This window comes from Salmo salar, chromosome 01 (genome assembly GCF_965601325.2).
Source record: "Salmo salar chromosome 01, fSalSal1, whole genome shotgun sequence".
In the NCBI taxonomy this organism is placed as follows: Eukaryota; Metazoa; Chordata; class Actinopteri; order Salmoniformes; family Salmonidae; genus Salmo; species Salmo salar.
In genome coordinates, this window is record NC_138291.1 from 58,168,636 (window position 1) to 58,188,806 (window position 20,171).

General features: G+C 43.7%; 1 protein-coding gene across 4 annotated transcripts in view; it reads left to right on the plus strand.

The window, feature by feature from the left end:
* Positions 1 to 16,805, plus strand: part of LOC106605787 (KH domain-containing RNA-binding protein QKI) — a 103,331-nt gene extending 86,526 nt beyond the window's left edge. The window contains exons 5-8 of one of the 4 annotated variants that reach the window (XR_006770183.2): positions 622 to 709; positions 2,299 to 2,586; positions 3,422 to 5,462; positions 12,407 to 16,805. Coding sequence is in view for 3 of the 4 variants with exons in the window: in XM_014201729.3 (XP_014057204.1) it covers positions 622 to 709; positions 2,299 to 2,693 (483 nt within the window). In the remaining variant the exon portion in view is untranslated. Of the gene's footprint in view, positions 1 to 621; positions 710 to 2,298; positions 3,283 to 3,421 lie in introns of those variants that run through there. The other 3 variants (XM_014201744.3, XM_014201737.3, XM_014201729.3) reach the window with 3 other exon arrangements.
* Positions 16,806 to 20,171: the final 3,366 nt, after the last annotated feature.

Sequence of the window (20,171 nt, forward strand, 5' to 3'; positions counted from 1 at the left end):
CCTGTGTCTCTGTGTGCTCACTGTACCGTTCGGTGCTGCCTGTGTCTCTGTGTGACTGTTCCTGTGTCTCTGTGTGACTGTTCCTGTGTCTCTGTGTGCTCACTGTTCCTGTTTCTCTGTGTGACTGTTCCTGTGTCTCTGTGTGACTGTTCCTGTGTCTCTGTGTGACTGTTCCTGTGTCTCTGTGTGACTGTTCCTGTTTCTCTGTGTGACTGTTCCTGTTTCTCTGTGTGACTGTTCCTGTGTCTCTGTGTGACTGTTCCTGTTTCTCTGTGTGACTGTTCCTGTGTCTCTGTGTGACTGTTCCTGTTTCTCTGTGTGACTGTTCCTGTGTCTCTGTGTGACTGTTCCTGTGTCTCTGTGTGACTGTGACTGTTTCTCTGTGTGACTGTTTCTCTGTGTGACTGTACCTGTGTCTCTGTGTGACTCTTCCTGTGTCTCTGTGTGACTGTACCTGTGTCTCTGTGTGACTGTTCCTGTTTCTCTGTGTGACTGTTCCTGTGTCTCTGTGTGACTGTTCCTGTGTCTCTGTGTGACTGTTTCTCTGTGTGACTGTACCTGTGTCTCTGTGTGACTCTTCCTGTGTCTCTGTGTGACTCTTCCTGTGTCTCTGTGCTCCAGGCGGAGGGAGAGGACAGCCTGAAGAAGATGCAGCTGATGGAGCTGGCCATCCTCAACGGCACCTACCGAGACGCCAACATCAAGTCACGTAAGAATGACATCACCGCGCCCCTCTCCCTGGCGGGGGGGGGCAGGCACTGACTGACACGGTAGAACAGCCCTTTGTCTGTCCGGGAGCAGTGTAATTCAAACTGCTCCTTTTCGCTCACGACAAGCCCAGGAGCGTTGTGCGGTGCCATGCACAGTGGCTGAATTGAATAGTGTGCTTTTGGCTTGCGACATTCAGCGTTCACCTCGGTGCATTTTTCGTTGTTTCTTTAGTTACTTTAGTTTCCCTGCTGTCCTATTGGGTGGCACTCGGTCGAGTTCTTTTGAAGGAGGAAGAGAGGTCTGGCTCTGACTGGGCGTCCATTTTGTGTTGCTGAGGGAGATGCGTGCCTCATTCCAATCGCATGGTGTTTGTGCTGAACAGATCCCAGCCAGCACTGTTGTGCCAGAATCGAACTCAGTGCTAGAGATGAATGGAGGCAATCCTTGAAGACCTCTCTTATATTGTGCTAAATGCTGTGTAGTGGAAGCTAAGGCCAGTCTGTCAAACAGTATGTTTATGTAGCTTTTTCTCTGATTCCTGACTTATCTGATATTCTTTGAGTGTGTCCTATGATATGTGTGATAGATGCTAACTTGTGTTTTCTATCCTCCTTTTTCTTCCACCTCCTCCACCTCTCCTCCCCCCTCTGGTCTCTCCACACACCCCTCCCTCTTCCACCTCCTCCACCTCTCCTCCCCCCTCTGGTCTCTCCACACACCCCTCCCTCTTCCACCTCCTCCACCTCTCCTCCCCCCTCTGGTCTCTCCACACACCCCTCCCTCTTCCACCTCCTCCACCTCTCCTCCCCCTCTGGTCTCTCCACACACCCGTCCCTCTTCCACCTCCTCCACCTCTCCTCCCCCTCTGGTCTCTCCACACACCCCTCCCTCTTCCACCTCCTCCACCTCTCCTCCCCCTCTGGTCTCTCCACACACCCCTCCCTCTTCCACCTCCTCCACCTCTCCTCCCCCTCTGGTCTCTCCACACACCCCTCCCTCTTCCACCTCCTCCACCTCTCCTCCCCCTCTGGTCTCTCCACACACCCGTCCCTCTTCCACCTCCTCCACCTCTCCTCCCCCCTCTGGTCTCTCCACACACCCCTCCCTCTTCCACCTCCTCCACCTCTCCTCCCCCTCTGGTCTCTCCACACACCCGTCCCTCTTCCACCTCCTCCACCTCTCCTCCCCCCTCTGGTCTCTCCACACACCCCTCCCTCTTCCACCTCCTCCACCTCTCCTCCCCCTCTGGTCTCTCCACACACCCCTCCCTCTTCCACCTCCTCCACCTCTCCTCCCCCTCTGGTCTCTCCACACACCCCTCCCTCTTCCACCTCCTCCACCTCTCCTCCCCCTCTGGTCTCTCCACACACCCCTCCCTCTTCCACCTCCTCCACCTCTCCTCCCCCTCTGGTCTCTCCACACACCCCTCCCTCTTCCACCTCCTCCACCTCTCCTCCCCCTCTGGTCTCTCCACACACCCCTCCCTCTTCCACCTCCTCCACCTCTCCTCCCCCTCTGGTCTCTCCACACACCCCTCCCTCTTCCACCTCCTCCACCTTCTCCTCCCGTGTTTTCCGCTCACTCCAGCTGCCCTTGCCTTCTCTCTTGCAGCGAACGCCCAGGCGCCCCGCATCATCGCCGGCCCCGCCCCCATGCCCCAGAACGCCCTGCGCACGTCCACCCCGGCCGGCCCCACCCTAATGCCCCTGATCCGACAGATCCAGACCTGCATGCCCAACGGCTCGCCCCACCCGGGCGTCATGACCCAGGGTCCCGAGTCGGGCCTCATATACGCGTCGCCGTACGATTACCCCTACACGCTGGCCCCTGCCACCTCCATCCTGGAGTACCCCATCGACTCCAGCGGGGTGTTAGGTAAGCATGCGTGCCCCTGCGATTGCCCCGCAGCCCCCCACCAACACCACCACCCCCATGGCCAGTGGAACCCCGCCCCCACGCTGATCCTGCGCCACTCCTCCTAAATACAGCCCCGCAGCCCCCATTCCCACTTTTGCGACGACCCCCCCCCCTTCAGAATAATACCACACTCCCCCTGCTCTCGCCCTCGCCCGCCCCAGCCTCCCAGGAGATACCACTGAAAGAGAGGGGTCAGCAACAGAAGAAAAAATAACATTCCAGCTCTTTACTGCATCTTTCTTTTCACTATCATGAGACACTTCTCTCCTCTAAAAAGCCCTTTAAGAAATGTGTGCATAAATGAACTGGAAGTTAAGTGCTCTACTGGCTCTGTAAGAGGGAGCGGTTTCATTCGGAAAAGGGTCCTTACCCTCCTCTCTCCCAGTCCCTGCATACACACGCAGCCCTATGGCTTTGAAAAAAGCCACTTTAGAAAATATCATATTACAAACGCGACTTGACTCCATTAAGACAGACTGTACCCAAAGGCACATTGTAAATCTGAACTGTTACCAATGCACCAAAATGTCAACAGCAGCTTGTCCAATAGGGTTGAGCACAATCTAGACAGCCAGGGTGTGTCCTGTCAGCCATTAGCAGCCAGAGTTCCGCCTAATGCAGTGGACCAAGCCTCCAACTGTGTGTCTGGGAGAAGGGGGGGGGGGGGGGGGGTTGAGTGAGTGAGTGTAGGTGTTACTGTGGGGGGGGGGGGGGGGTGGCGGGGGGGGGTCGAGGAGCGGCGGAGCCCAGTGAAGATTTCACCCTGTCTCTCTCTCTTGTGTGACCTATACAGCGTCCTCAAAGGCCGAAGAGCTGCCCCTCTACCTGGGGTTTCAGACCTGTCACTTTCCCATCACTGTGCAGCGAGGAGAGCCCTCCAACCGGCCTCCCTTTTAAAGAAATGCCCCTTCACTCCCTCTTTCCCTCCATCCCCTCAAACAACACACACACACCCACCTCCTCATCCCCCTCCTCCCTCCGCGCCACCACACGCTGGACTGGTTGAGGATTGTCCCTCTCTGAGCATCCACAAGCCACAAGGGGAAGCCTCGGCCCTTCCTCTTTTAACGTCTGTTCAAAGTGACGTGTGTGTTACTGATCAACCCTTTTTGATTTCCTGTCCTGATGATGATGATGATGATGATGATGATATATTTGTGTACGATGATGAGGGAGAACTGAGCTCCACCTTGCTGCAGACCCCCCTTGGGGGCGCCCCCCTCTCTCTGGGTGTGGCTTGGGGGCGTCCTGAGGGGTAACATGAGGACGGGGAGGGGTCAGTGGGGGTCGACAGAAAGAGGCTGCGGAGCCAATGGGGGAGATGGTGTGTGTTGGCGATGGGGCACCTGCAGTTAAAGCATCTAGGCTTGACAGGCTTTCTTCACGAAGGGATTTTAGGACATTCTGTCCCGACACTGACAGTCTTAACTTCACTCTTATGAAAAATATTGACAGAATGAGACTTTCAGCTCACGTGTAGCCACTCCAGATGACAGTCAGTGAGTGAACAACATAGTATAACGCATTTTTGCATCCACTCAAACGGAGTGTCCTAAAATGGCTTCGGGAATAGGGGCCTGGTGTGTGTTGCTTCTCAAAGGACAGACAGGAACTCCTGGCACTAATTCACCGTTCCCTTCCTTTATTCTATAGGTGTGGCTTTCCCCACGAAAGGCTAAAAGAGTTTCACGGATCCTTACTGAGCCCCTCATGCGCTTTTGTTTCACAGCTGCCTTTGAGTGTAATGAACCAAGAGCCGGGCATATGGCAGGCAGACAGACAGACAGACAGACAGACAGGCAGACAGACAGACAGACAGACAGACAGACAGACAGGCAGGCAGACAGACAGACAGACAGACAGACAGACAGACAGACAGACAGACAGACAGACAGACAGACAGACAGACAGACAGACAGACAGACAGACAGACAGACAGACAGACAGACAGACAGACAGACAGACAGACAGACAGACAGACAGACAGACAGACAGACAGACAGACAGACAGACAGACAGACAGGCTCCCTCACTACTGATGTTTACACCGGCCAAACCTCCCCAAAGAGGCACGGGCCTTAACGCCATGCATTATGTGTGAGTGTGTATGTGCATCCTGTACACACATTCATATATGTATATTTCCGCAGACCTACGGTATGCGACTGTTCCACTGACTGCTATGTCTGGGATTGAAAATCTATACAATACTGTCACGCTTTACTAATCACTTAATTAATTCATTGCCTTTTTTTCTACCTATTCTTTTTTTAAATTATTTTATAAGAGATGTTCATTTTTTTACTACTGCAAATGTGCCTAAAAGCTTTCATCTCTGGGCTTTAACCAGAGAGTGAGTGATCAGTATTATATTTCAAACGAATAACTGAAGAGATGCACTTCCTGATGCGCAACCTGAGATTATGTGACTAGTAAAGCTCCCCTCTGTGTGTGTGTATGTGTGTATGCATAAATGCCTAATTTCTGCAAATTTGTAACAAGGACTCAAGAAAACAATGGATCCTTACAGTCAAGGTTACTCCATAGTCACGAATGCTACTATGTCCAAGATTTCTCCTTGTTACGATGAAGTATATGAGTATAATTTGTGCCTTAACATGTATTTCTAAAGATTTTTCCTAATTGTGTTACATGTGTTTGGTCGTGTAAACCTTGATGATATGACGAATTGACTTGATGGAAACGGCGAAGGAGGAAATTACCTAATCCTTGTTTTGGTCATGTTGTTGCAATCCGAGCAGGTGCAGTGACTAAGGTTCGAAGGCACGAACTGCGGGTCCATCCTTACCAAAGGATAGTGACCGCAGACAGAGGTTAGTTTAGCTCTTATGCATTTGTGTTTTATTGCCAATGCCTGCTCACTGTTGGTCCTGATCTGTTTTGCAACATGTACAAATTGTTCAGCTAGTCGTTCCGGTTTGTGATGTGATGCAACATACTGCACACCCTTCCTAGTCTTGGCCTCTGAGAAACATTTATTTGGAATACATTTGTTCTCAGAGTGCATACGTGGAGGGCTGTACGAGGTGATTCTGAGAACTAGTGACCACAACACAGTAGCCTAATGATGCTTTTGCTATCTAGGTAGAGACACAAACATACACACCTGCGTTTAAAAAACAAACTACTCTACTCTATTATTTCGATGACTTTATGAATCTGACATGATGTCGATGACAAATAATGGACTATACCCCTTCAAAGAAAAGAACATCAAATTGCCTGTGTTTTAGTTTCCCCCTCCGTTCAACGAGAAGGTGGCAATTTTATTTCAAATGCACTTAAGTCTTCAGCTTCTTACGTGGATAATGTAACGTTTTAATTGATCAATTATGTCCATTTGTATTTATTTGTTTGCGGAAATTGATTTTTGGAGAACCTGACCCATTGTATTGTCAAGGACAACACAGAAGTGGGTGTAAACCTGTCATGTTCTATTTGGGTTTTTTCACGGTCTATTTGGTCTGCAGTATCTTCCCATTTTTCCGACAGTATTTTTTTTTAAAGTCTCAACAACGACGTTATAAGTAAAGAGGGATGGACACATGGTAGGCTATAGACTGGAAATGGTTTGATTCTGCAGATAGGGAAACAAACAAAACAGTCAGACCTTTTACTCGCTAAAGTCTACACACGTCACACCTTCTTTTCTAAGTCCATACAGAACTTGTAATACTCCCACTGAATATTGAGAATTAATCGAGGTAGTAATTAGAGAAGAAACCATTTGTGAAATTACACAAGCAACAAGAAATTTGCAGGATCTGTTCTCTATCAGTGCCTTTACTCTGTTTTATCCTTGTACCCTAGTGCTTAATACACCAAGTATGCCTTGTACATACACCCACACTGTGTATCATCACATTTCACTACAGGTAATTACTTGTACCCAATCAAGTGAAGTGTTTGCAAGTGCCAGAAAATGTGATGCAAATGCCAATTGAAAACTGCCTACATGCAGAAATTTTGGGATAAATAAACCTACATTTTAGTACATACATTGAAGTTGAAAACCCAGTGAAGTTGTTTAAACTGTAATACTGTTTAAATAACTCCAATTCACGAATCACCTTTTTTTGCTGCTAGATGATGTGGAACAATTAACATATATAATTAACAGTATATACAAACTGGGTGTAAGGATATTCAGGTTTCGGCACTGTAGCTCTGTCTGTGAATTGCCTCTGAAAACTTGATAGCTCAAATCTGCCCTAAAACAAATAAATGAATATAAAAATAACTGTAATATAGAGTTACTTAAGAAGTGCATATTATACAAAGGGTATTATTACTAAAAGGTCAAACCTTAATCCATAATGATAATGAATGATAATAATGGTAAAGGATAGGTAACACTGACAAATTTAATGAGAAACCAACATCCGATGAAATTGCACAAAGGCCTGTATTCAATCTACCTCTTCATAGGTTTGGCTCCCACACTCTGATGAACAGTTTTACACCATTAAAACTTTGGTTTATCCAAACATTACTGTAATACAACATAATATGATTGACGTATCAGTGCTGTTTTGGGGGTTGAACCATGAGGCAGGTGGATTGAGTGCAGGCCAACCGGTCAAGCCTGTATGTAAGAGGCAGGCTGACTCTGGTGGAAGCAGGGAGGAAGCTAAGATGGCGTCTGAAATGTGGGCCTTTTTATCAGCTCATATTGGCAAAGATGTTGAACGGTCTCAAAATAGTAAATACACTATCAAATCAGTACATCAATTGGGGTCTAGAGATTTACAGTGCCTTCAGGAAGTATTCACAGCCTGAATTTAAAATGAATTAAGTTGAGATGTTGTGTCAGTGATGTGGACAACACCCCATAATGTCGAGGTGGAATTGTTTTTAGAAATGTTTACAACTTAAAAATGAAAAGCTCAAGTCTTGAGTCAGTAAGTATTCAACCCTTTTGCTATGGTAAGCCTAGTAATAATATGCCTGTTGAGGACAGACGTTCCGCTAGCAGAACGCCTAGCCAATATCCAATGGAACAGCAGGGCGCAAAATACAAAACCTCAAAAATCCAATCATTTAAATTTCTCAAACATACGACTATTTTACACCATTTTAAAGATACACTTCTCCTTAATCCAACCACATTGTCCGATTTCAAAAAGGCTTTACAGCGAAAGCAAAACATTAGATTATGTTAGGAGAGTACATAGACCAAAATAACCACACAGCCATTTTCCAAGCAAGGATATATGTCACAAAAACCCAAAACACAGCTAAATGAAGCACTAACCTTTGACGATCTTCATCAGATGACACTCCTAGGACATCATGTTACACAATACATGTATGTTTTGTTCAATCAAGTTCATATTTATATCCAAAAACAGCATTTTAAATTAGCGCGTGATGTTCAGAAAATGTATTCCCACCAAAAACTTCCGGTGAATTTACAAAAATACTCATCATAAAAGTTGACAAAATGCATAACAATGATTTTAAGAATTATAGCTACAGTACTCCTTTATGCAACCGCTGTGTCAGATTTTAAAATGGCTTTACGGAGAAAGCACATTTTTCAATATCCTGAGTACATAGCTCACCATCACAGAAACCTATACAGACACCCGCCAAGTTGGGGCAACATAAACTCAGAATTAGTATTATAAATATGCTCTTACCTTTGCTGATCTTTGTCAGAATGCACTCCCAGGACTGCTACTTCCACAAGAAATGTTGTTTTTGTTTGAAATAATCCATATTTATGTCCAAATACCATTTTGTTTGTGCGTTCAGGTCACTATCCAAAGGCTAACGCGTGAGCGCAATTCGAGACACAAAAAGTCCAAATGTTCCATTACCGTACTTAGAAGCATGTCAAACGCTGTTTAAAATCAATCTTTATGGTATTTTTAACATAAAATTGCGATAATATTCTAACCGGACAATAGCGTATTCATTCAAGGAGAAAAAGGAGGAACAGCGTGCTCGCGGGACTGCGCATATCCAATCTCTTTGTCCCCAGGCAGTCCACTCAGTAACTGAGCTCCTATACTCTGCCCAGTGACAGGAGAATGCTCAAACCACTTTCTGAAGGCTTTTGACAGCCAATGGAAGCCTTAGGAAGTGCAACATGACCCCACAAATACTGTAGCTTCGAAAGGGACTAGAAAGAAGAACTACAATTCTCAGATCCTCCACTTCCTGGTTGGATTTTTCTCAGGTTTTTGCCTGCCATATGAGTTCTGTTATACTCACAGACACCATTCAAACAGCTTTAGAAACTTCTGAGTATTTTCTATCCAAATCTACTAATAATATGCATATTCTAGTTTCTGGGCAAGAGTAGTAACCAGTTTAATTTGGGTATGTTTTTCATCCGGCCGTGAAAATACTGCCCCCTATCCTTAACAGGTTTTAACAAGTCACATAATAAGTTGCATGGACTATGTGTGCAATAGTAGTGTTTAACATGATTTTTAAATTACTACCCCATCTCTCTACCCCACACATACAATTATCTTTAAGGTCCCTCAGTCGAGCAGTGAATTTCAAGCACAGATTCAACCACAAAGACCAGGGAGGTTTTCCTGTGTTTCGCAAAGAAGGGCACCTATTGGTAGATGGGTAAAAAAAGAGACATTGAATATCACTTTGAGCATGGTGAAGTTATTAATTGTACACGTTTGATGGTGTATCAATACACCCAGTCACTACAAAGATACAGGCCCCCTTCCTAAATCAGTTCCGGAGAGGAAGGAAACCGCTCAGTGATTTCACCATGAGGCTAATGGTGATTTTAAAACAGTTACAGAGTTTAATGGCTGTGATAAGAAATAACTGACGATGGATCAACAACATTGTAATACTAACATAATTGACAGAGTGGAAAGAAGGAAGCCTGTAGGAAAATAATATTCCAAAACATACATCCTGTTTGCAATAAGGCACTAAAGTAATAGTGTAAAAGATGTGGCAAAGAAATACACGTTTTTTCCTGAATACAAAGCGTTATGTTTGGGGCAAATCCAACCCAACACATCACTGTGTACCACTCTTCATATTTTGAAGAATGGTGTTGGCTGCATCATGTTATGGGTATGCTTGTCATCGGCAAGGACGAGGGAGTTTTGTAGGATAAAAATAAATGCAATACAGCTAAGCATAAACAAAATCCCAGAGGAAAACCTGGTTCAGCCTGCTTTCCACCAGACACTGGGAGACAAATTCACCTTTCAGCAGGACAATGACCTAAAATACAAGGCCAAATATACACTGTTGCTTTCCAAGATAACATTGAATGTTCCTGACTGGCCTAGTTAAATTTCTGACTTAAATTGGCTTGAACATCTATGGCAAGACTTGAAAATGGCTGTCTAACAATGATCAACAACCATCTTTTTATTTATTTATTTAAACCCGGTAAGTTGACTGAGAACACATTCTCATTTACAGCAACGACATGGGGAATAGGTTCAGGGGAGAGGAGGGGGGATGAATGACAAAACACTACACAGGGCAATGTCCCCAATCACTGCCTTGGGTTATTGGGATATTTGGGGAGGGGGGGGGGACAAGAGGACAGAGTCCAACACCACTTCCAGCAGCATCTGGTGTCCCATCTAGGGTCTGACCAGGACCAACCCTGCTTAGCTTTTGAGGCAAGCCAGCGGTGGGATGCAGGGTGGTATGCTGCTGGCAAAATGCTCTGGTGGTATCTTGACAGTGCTTGACACATTATTTAAGAATAATGGGAAACTATTGTACAATCCAGGTGTCCAAAGCTCTTAGAGAAAAAAACTCTTACCCAGAAACTCAAAGCTGTAATCGCTGACTCTAACATGTATTGACTCGGGGGGGTTGAATACTTATCTAATCAACATATTATTACTCTTTTATTTCCCATTAATAAAAATTACAGAGTATTTTGTGTAGATCATTGACAATCTTTTTTCAATGAAACACATTTTAATTCCACTTTATAACACAACAAAATCTGGGAAAAGTAAAAGGGTTTGAATACGTTCTGAAGGCACTGTATACAGTATATCCTATTTAGATTTTCCTCTGGACACTTTACAGTGCATTAGAAAGCATTTTACAACAGCTCTCAACGATACAGTTCTTAAGCTCTTAATACAGTAAGATTTACAATATTTTGTCAATCTGGTAAAGGAAGCCTTTCTTTTTTTCTTTACATCTGTTTGAATGTTGCTTCATTTGAAAAGAGAGACTACGGCACAAATCTTATTTTGCACTGAATGATTTTAAAAAGTCAAAAGCATTCTTCATCTCCTCTGCTCCAGTCAGAAGGGCAGAACCTCAGACGATGAAATGAAACATATGATCTAAGCTGCATACGTCTTAAACGGACCACTGTGGAGTGGACAGAGAATTCTAGGGTCCATTTTGGATGAGAAATTGCCAGAGTATGAATGCATTTTCCAGAAATATTCCACTTGAGAATTTTTTTTAATGTTTTACTGTAAGCTTCTTTAAATGTTTTGTTGTTGCAAAGAAAATAGTATTTACTTGTGGCTTCTTGAAATATATATATAAATATATATAAAAAATATAAAGCAGGAATGTATATGAAATGTCAGAAATAGCAAGGATTATTCTATAGGGCTATTTGTAGGAAAGACAAATATGCATCATAGCAGCTTTATAGCACCACTTTAGAAAATGTCCTATATTTTTGAATATATTTTAGGGCTTTATACAAAAGACAGGACCTTTTCAGTGTTTATATGCAAGTGCATTTTATATTATGTGTCCTGTGAATTGTATATTGTCTCCTAAGCTGAGGGCACTGGCTGAAGTGACGGCTTTAGCATGCTCACAGCTTAAACTTCCATGGCTAGTGTGCTATTCTAGAAAATACCATGTAGTGTTGCTTTGTATCATTAAAGCAAAGATTTTCATGCTTGTTGTAAATAGAAAACATACTTTGAAAAGGCAATAAAAAAAATTATATTGAGTAAAAAAAAAAAAAGACAAACACTGTTTTGGCCCAAAATAATTTTTTCCCACAACGATGTGGTCTTCTTGAATTTCTCACTGTATCCTCTCAAAAATTAATTGATTCTAAAACAATGAGACTTATATTCACGTCCACCACTACTAGCCGCTTGACTCTTGAACCTCTGAAGTGCTCTAATACTTATTAGCAGTCAGGTAACAATAACTTTACTGACTGTTGTCCACGACTATACCTTCCTCCATCTCATTTGGATCTTTCCCTCTGCCTAGATTTACTGTCCATTTACTTGACTGCTACTAACCATTAGAACTACTGTAATTGTCTTTTTTAATTTCCTCCTTTTTAACACGAGGGGACGGGACTGTCTTTCACGTTATGTAAAATCATGCTTTCATGACTTTACGACATTGTTAAGGATATAGATGATTAGCTCTTCCTGAACTCTTGGATTCAATCAACCCATCATATGAATTGTCCTTTATCTATACAAACAGAAGGATGCATGATTTGTTTTCATTTCGGACACGGCGTTTTGCTTCCAGCGCTCTGGCTTCGGTCAAAGCGAAGGTGTTGTGGAAGATATGGAAACATATGGTGACACGTGTAGATTGGTCGGTCACAGTTGTGGCGAAATCGCATGGTGGATTGCATGGATGCATGGTATAGCTCTGATTAGTTAAGCCATGTTTTCATCCTGCTGTCGCTAGCTGAGACTAATCTCCTCTCTATCTTTTTTCTTTCCTTTCATTTTTGTTTCTCTCTTTTTATAATTTTTCTCTCTTTTCTGTTTGTTTCTTAACCCCCCCCCCCCAGCCGCCACTGGCAACTAACCCCTGACCTTCTGAAATCTTCAACCAATGACGACCTGGCCATTGCCCGCAGATCAGTTCTTTGGTAGAAGGGGAAAAAAGCAGCCTTGGCTTGTTACAGTCAGTCAAGGCACAGCTTCTCATCACCTGACTAATGGACACACTACAATGGCTTGGCAGCCACCTCCTGCCTGCCCAGTCTGCTTATTAGGGGGACAGATACTGGCTCTAGACCTGCACTGAATCATTGTTAAGCAATAAGGTCTGATATGCCCCCTCTTATCCTCCCTGACCGAGTCCCCGCCAAGCAACCCCCAAACACACCACACTCTAAAACACCCTGGTAACGCCCGGTTGGTCGCCTCCTGAAGATCAAGAAGGATGCAAACCTCCACTCCCCGACCGCCCAAAATCACCGTACCCCCTGGTCCTGCCACATCGCCCAGGTGACCTTCCCACTGTCATGGTAAATGAGCTGACTATGAATGTATAGCAGCGTGGTGAGTCCTGCCGAGTGCGTGCATGCATGCACTTCTCTCTCTCTCTCTCTCTCTCTCTCTCTCTCTCTCTCTCTCTCTCTCTCTCTCTCTCTCTCTCTCTCTCTCTCTCTCTCTCTCTCTCTCTCTCTCTCTCCATCTAGCCCTGCCAACTGATGACCCATCTCTCTTCACTGACTATGAAGTCCTGGGTCTTTTATGACATGGAGACTGAGGAGGGTTCATTTAAGCAGGACTTGAAGAGAGACTAGGGGCTCTATTCAATCAGACAATCTGCATAGTGGTTGTTTTGGCTGTGTGTCAGAGGTGAAACTGAGTTAGAGCTGTCAAATCCACAAGTGGTTCCTGGCATTATACCTAAAGCGGACATTGCCATTGGCTGCATGGAGTCACATTAAGAGAAATTCCATGCAGCCTTGATAACAAGTTCAAACGCTGGAATATGAGATGTAATCTACACCTAGATTAGGCTGATAGAAATCCTCATGATTTGGCGTCATTATTTCCATATAGCCTACACTTTCTTCTTCTGCACTTCCTAACGCGAGTGGGATGGGTGTGGCTTTGTGACAATGATCAAGAGCAGCTGATCACCAATTTGACAGCTGCAATGCAGTTACATCTCCGACACCGCCAAAACATCCGCTGTGTTGGGTGTCGGCTATCGCCGGTTAACACTTCACCTGATTTAATCTAGGCCCTCGGGTCAAACAGAGAGTTTCAAGCATATAGAAGGAAAGTACCTGCCCTGTTACCTGGCATTGTCGTTGTTGTTTTTCTGCCATAAAGAAATATCTTGCAGTCAACTGTTTCTTTGAGGATGTAAAAGCCATGCTTGCCTATCTGCTGTACAAATGTATTGAAATTGTAGATACATGTGTAAAAATGGGGGAGAGCACCAATGTAAAGAAAATAGACACTTTTATTATACATGGGTGCTCATGGGAAAGAAAAAAAATCTATTTTTCAAAAACATAGTCTTTTATACCTTCGACTATTGTAAAGAGAAATTTGTAATGAAAACCTTTATGTCATGAAAACAATCCTGTTTTCTTTCTGTGGATGGAGAGTGAAGACCAAAACAACCTTTCATTTTAATTCGGGGTTGAGGATTTAACTGAAGTGTAAAAAACGACAAAGTGCCTTATTTTACTCATGGTTTCTGATATCTGAATGTGTCATCAGCCTTTAAGCTGCAGGACAAGTCAGTACACACAGTCTGTCAGCCACTGAGAGATGCCCTGAGACGGAGTCAGTCACCTCAGCCTTGTTGTTACACTAGACAGACACAGTAGGTCCCGTTCCATACATACATAAGAGTACTTTTTGGTGGCTCCATAGCACAGAAGGCCGGTGGAAACTTAATTGGGGAGGACGGGTTCATAGTTATGGCTGGAATGGAATAAATTGAATGGTATCGAACACATCAAACACATGGTTTCCATCACAGGAGCCTGCTGAGGGGAGAACGGCTCATAATAATGGCAGGAACAGAGCAAATGGAAAAGGATCAAACACCTGGAAACCATGTGTTTGATGTATTTGATACCATTCCACTGATTCCGCTCCAGCCGTTAACACAAGCCCGCTCTCCCCAATTAAGGTGCCACCAACCTCCTGTGGTTTCCATGTGTTTGATACCATTCCATTTACTCCATTCCAGACATTATTATGAGCCGTCCTCACCTCAGCAGCCTCCTGTGCTCCATAGAGTAGTAATATCAGTAGTATACCAGTAGTATACCCAGGGCCGGCTCCAGGCATAAGCAACATAAGAAGTCCAACTCGTGCCAGCGTCGCCGTGGGACTCATTGGGTTAATATGGGCAAAATATGTAGAATTGCAGGAAATTAGCTTTAAAACTGCAACAATTTCTCCCTACACCATGGTAAAATTGGTAGAATTGCAGGAAATTAGCTTTAAAACTGTAAAAACAAAAAAATCTCTCTGCCCCAGTGGCATAATGAGTAGAATTGCCTGAAATGTGTTATGAAATTGAAAAAGATTCTCTCCGCCCCATAGCAAAATCTGTAGAAGTGCAGAAAACTTGCTTTAAAACTGCAACATTTTCTCTACACCCCATGGCAAAATGTGTAGAATTGCAGGAAATTTACTTTAGAATGTACATTTGTCTCTCCGTTATCAAGAGGGGGGCCACAAAAAAAAATGTGCCCGCTTGGTGGGGGGGCCCCCAACCAAATCTCTCTTGGGGCCCTCAAAATGATAGAGCCGGCCCTGAGTATACCAATACTGTCCGAGTCAGTGTCTACACAGTCCTATCAATGTCCTAAAGGGAGAAATAGTATTATAATGATTGTAAAACAGAGCGGTAACATGTCTAATTGGCCTTCTTATGGTTTTTCACCATGAATCTTCTGAGACCGGTTGTCTTTGTCTGTGGATGAGGGCCTCAGCTCAGAGTTGCCCAATTATTATATCCAGTAGTAGTAGCTACTCATGCCAGGACAGTCCCAAGGTTTTTCTTGACATTCTCCAGATAGTCGAGCATGTCTTTACCTTTCCTTGAGTGGAGGGTCTGTGGTTCTTTATAAATAGACTGTGTTTCACTGTTATAAGTGCTGTTCTGGACTGCCTTATGTAGGAGTTGTCATTGGCATAGACATCCCACTACCCGTAGAGCTGAGTTCTCTACCATGATGTAGTTCTCTATCACCTATCACATGAGATGAGGACTTGTCTTTTTTTGCCCTCCTGATTTACTTTCTATAGAGGAGTATTGGGTCGGTAGTCTCGGTGACCAGACATCTGCTGACTCGGCATCTGCGGTAGTTCTAGGTGAAGGGTTTATGTGATTGTGGTAACTAGGTGGTTGACTGTAAAGCCTGCATGTACTTCCCGGTCTACACCAAAACATTGCTCCACATCCCCTTCTTTATTTACTATGCAACAGAATGGCCTCTAGTGGTTTATGGAGAGTTTCTGTGTCTCAGATTGTGTCTTAATGTGTGTGCCGTTTAGTTTCAGTCTCAGTATTATGTTTCAGAAATTGTTCTGTTGTGCAATTGCATATTATTATGATCGGTTATAAATGATGAATTAGTATGTATTCTCAATAAGATTCTGATTCTGATTATTGTCATACCTATTATTATTTAAGATAATGGATTGACTTTGAAGTAAGACTAATATTTTACATAAAATGTTATTGGTGATAAAATAATGGTGGCAAACAAATGGTTTTATTAGTTGTGAGTGAAAACATATCATAGCCAATAAAGCATGGCAATCCCATCCCTTAATGACGTGCATGTTATGCTATTATCAGAGGTTTTTATTTGTGCTATTTTGACAGCATTATTCTTGAACTGGTGTTTTTTTTCTGAGTGTGCAAATCATTCTGTTAGCATTTACTCCATGAATTGTGTGTAACCATACCCAAATGATTGCCTACGAGAAAACAATATGTCTATTTGCAGCCATTGTTCTAAGTTTCTAATGTATTTTTATATCTTATTTTCTATGTGTGTAAGACAAAATATTAAATTACTTCTTTACAGATTTGAATTACATAAACGACAAAATCAGCTACATTATTTGCTTCATTTGAGATTCTTTGTAGTTTATTAAATCAGTGTTTCATAATCCTGGTCCTGCTAATTACAGTTTTTGCCCTAGCACTACACACCTGATTCCACTAATCAACTCATCAAACCTTTGATTGGTGGAATCAGTTGTCTGGTGCTAGGGAAAAAAACTCAAATGTGCACCCTTTGGGTACCCAGGACCAGGATTAAGAAACACTGCATTAAATTAACTCCTTGACAAAGCCTTATCTCTATTACTGATTCCGATCATTGACGTTTTTCCTTTCCTCACATTTAGGGATGTTTGGTTGTGGCATGTTTCATTTAGCCCGTATTATTTTAATAAATGTTTCCAAACAGACATATTAACAAAGAACACTTGTTTTATTACCATCCTGAGGGCACTACTTAACTTTAGAGAGTCTGCCTCAAAAGGCTATAGGAGTTATTACCATACGTCTGTATAATGCGGTGGTAATTGTCAGCTATGAAACACTTGATGACGCATACATCTAGCTATGAAGTCCTAACCCTCTTACATCACTGGGCCATTTGACTCAATCAAACATACCAGATGCTTATTTTATGAGCATGTTGTTCTCTCAATAGTTACTGATAAAAATGACCTTACGTTTCAGAGTACTTGAAATAGATTTGAACAATCCTGTTTAAAAAAAAAAAAAAATGTTGCAAACTCTTTGATAAACGTCTCGTTATCTTTTGCCAAAGTATTAATCTGTGTTTTATTTCAACCCCCTATAAAATACCCAAGTTTGAAGTCAATTTGAGATGCATCTACGGTCAATGTTTTTCAGGGTGGCTTTATTGACTTGAGTTTTGTACAGTAACAATGGCTACTCCCCTCTGCATCTAGGGTAAAAGATAAAAGGATTGACCGTAGTTTGTTCTGGAAATGATGTAGCTTCATGAAGGTTTCATATAGAATCCTAGAAAATTGGGACACCCCAGAGGAAGAACGTTTTCATTGGCCTAGAAATCTGCTCTATCCTGAGGAGTTTATGGAAAAGTATGGTAGGAAAATACAAGTGGCACAATTTCGGTAGGTACCAACCCTAAGGTTCTTAAACAAATGAAACTTGAGAAAATCTTACTTGAAGAACTACGTCGTAGCGTACTGAGAAACATTATATTCCACATCACTGGCTTAAACGTCGTAGCGTACTGAGAAACATTATATTCCACAACACTGGCTTAAACTTGAAGAACAGTGGGAAAGGAGCCTGGTGAGTTGACAAAGTTGTGTTTGTGTTGTTTACTTATGCAGTGTAGTTTATACAGTGAAGGATGACCCCTGATCACTGATACAGAAGCAGAGAGGAACACAGTGTGGTACAGAGGTGGGGTGGATGGCCAATCAATACCCCATTTCACACTTTCTGACATTGGAAGGCATGGATGGACATGTAATTGGGAATTGTGGGATTACTATCTGCTGTTATCTCCACAGCATGAATCTAAAGTCAGTGGAGCATTCCTCAGATGCCCAAATGGCCACTGGTCGTCTCTACTCTCATACACACAACAACAACAACAACAACAACACCACCACCTCTGGTCTAGCAACCTGCTGTTATGAGACACACGAGAGCTGTTAACATTTTCCATATACAACCAATTCTCAGCATGGCAACTAGGCTACAAGACTCCCTCCATCACAAGCACACAAATACTTTGTCCAAATCCATACTTGCACGTCCCACCCCTCACCCTTTCTGGGTTATCATTCCTTGTTTCACTCCTCATTCTCATTCTCTTTCTCCCCTCTCCTCGTCCTCCATTCCGGAGCTTTCTAGGGGAATTGCTATGTTTATCACAGGGCTTAAATTGCCTGGGCTGCAGCGGCCCGCTGCTATGTGCTGATAAGATGTGCTGGAGGCCCCGGCGGCTGTTCGGGGGAAGAAATCACATCTTGTGTCGCCACCAGGTGTTGAGCCACGTAAGTGTTTGTTTTTGTAGAAGAAGAGAAAAGCTCTGCTCCCAGATCTCTGATTGGGTTGTGGGATTCTGTCTCTCTCTCTCCCTCCCTCTCTCTCTCTCTCTCTCTCTCTCTCTCTCTCGGGACAGAGGGGGAGTCAATTATGAAGAGTGTTAAAGTAGATGTGAGTCTCTCTGGGCGTCACATTTTAACTACTGGGGAGGAGAAATGAGAAGTGAAATAAATGTTCAAGTTCACCCTGCCATAGATCAACAGCAGCCATAACAGCAATACTGCCATGCCGTAGAGGAGGAGGAGGATGAAGAGGAGGAGAGGGTTTGAGCAGAATACTGGAGTCTCCGCTGTGCGGATTGATCTGTAAATTGCTTCTGCCAGACTGCCATGCCCTGCAGAAACCCACATGTTATGCAGAAACCATGCTGTGATCATAGCCAAGCTGTGTTCTGTTGTTATCAGGGTCAATGGTACTTTTTCATTGTGTACTTTGTTCTTCCCTGCCATCTATTCCATTCCGCAGAACAGTACCAGCCTCTGGCTGTGATACATCCAATATTCTGCCCCAGAGTGGGGATCAATCAGAGAGAAGTACTCATCCCTCTCCTGCTCCGAATCTGCATGAGAGAGAGAGTGGTTGAATAATGTTCCCCCTGAATCGTAATCTGCAGACCACCCCCCCTCCCACCCTTCGACTCCCATCCCCAACTTGGAGTATGCCTCCCACCCCCACCCTCCCAGTCCTATTCCTAATGTAACATAATGCAGTGGGGGGGGGGGGGGCTAATGAGTATGTAAATGTCCTTAAGGGAGGGTAGGGAGGGGTGGGGAGTCCAGTACAGGCAGTGAGGATGAAAGCAGAGCTTTTAGGGACTGGGTAGAGAGTCCTGGGAGGGTGTTCAGCCGCCACACAGGGATCACCTTAGGAAGGCGCAGAGCACTTGTGACCTTCATGTCGACGCTGGCTGGGATCTTGGTCAGCTTTCTGGTGGCGGCTGGGAAAACTGAAAAGTGATGCATTGCGGCAATACCATAGTCCCATTACCAATCCTTACCTCTGTTATCTTCTGTTATGGATATACAGTGTCTTTGAAATGTGTCCCCTGTATGCTCTTTTAAAATAAAGTTGAACGTTATGGCAGAGATAATGTTATTTTAACGCAGCAGTCTTTTCAATGTTCTCTGTATTCAGTTCGCTTCGGTATTTTATAATGATTTCATCTCCGTCTGTTGTTGCCCTTCTGACTGCCTTTGTGTTCTCCAACCAAAGCAAATGAAACACATCTGAGTGAAGAGGAAGATAATGCCATGAAATACTGTTATCTACATGTGTAGAGTGTGCTGAGCAGACTGCATTCGAGGTAAACGCTGCATATGTAAGGTCAACCCGGAAATTACCTTTAAATTTCCATCGTGCAATATGTAACGTTTCAACGATACAGATTGAATTGAGCCAGAAATATCAGAGATTGAAACAATGCACCGCCACCTATTTGTGTAAGCATATAAAACGGGGGGGTAATACAGTTGAAGTCGGAAGTTTACACACACCTTAGCCAATTACATTTAAGCTCAGTTTTTCACAGTTACTGACATTTAATCCTAGTAAAAATTCCCTGTCTTAGGTCAGTTTGGATCACCACCTTATTTTAAGAATGTGAAATGTCAGAATAATAGTAGAGAGAATGATTTATTTCAGCTTTCATTTCTTTCATCACATTCCCAATGGATCAGAAGTTTACATACACTCAATTAGTATTTGGTAGCATTACCTTT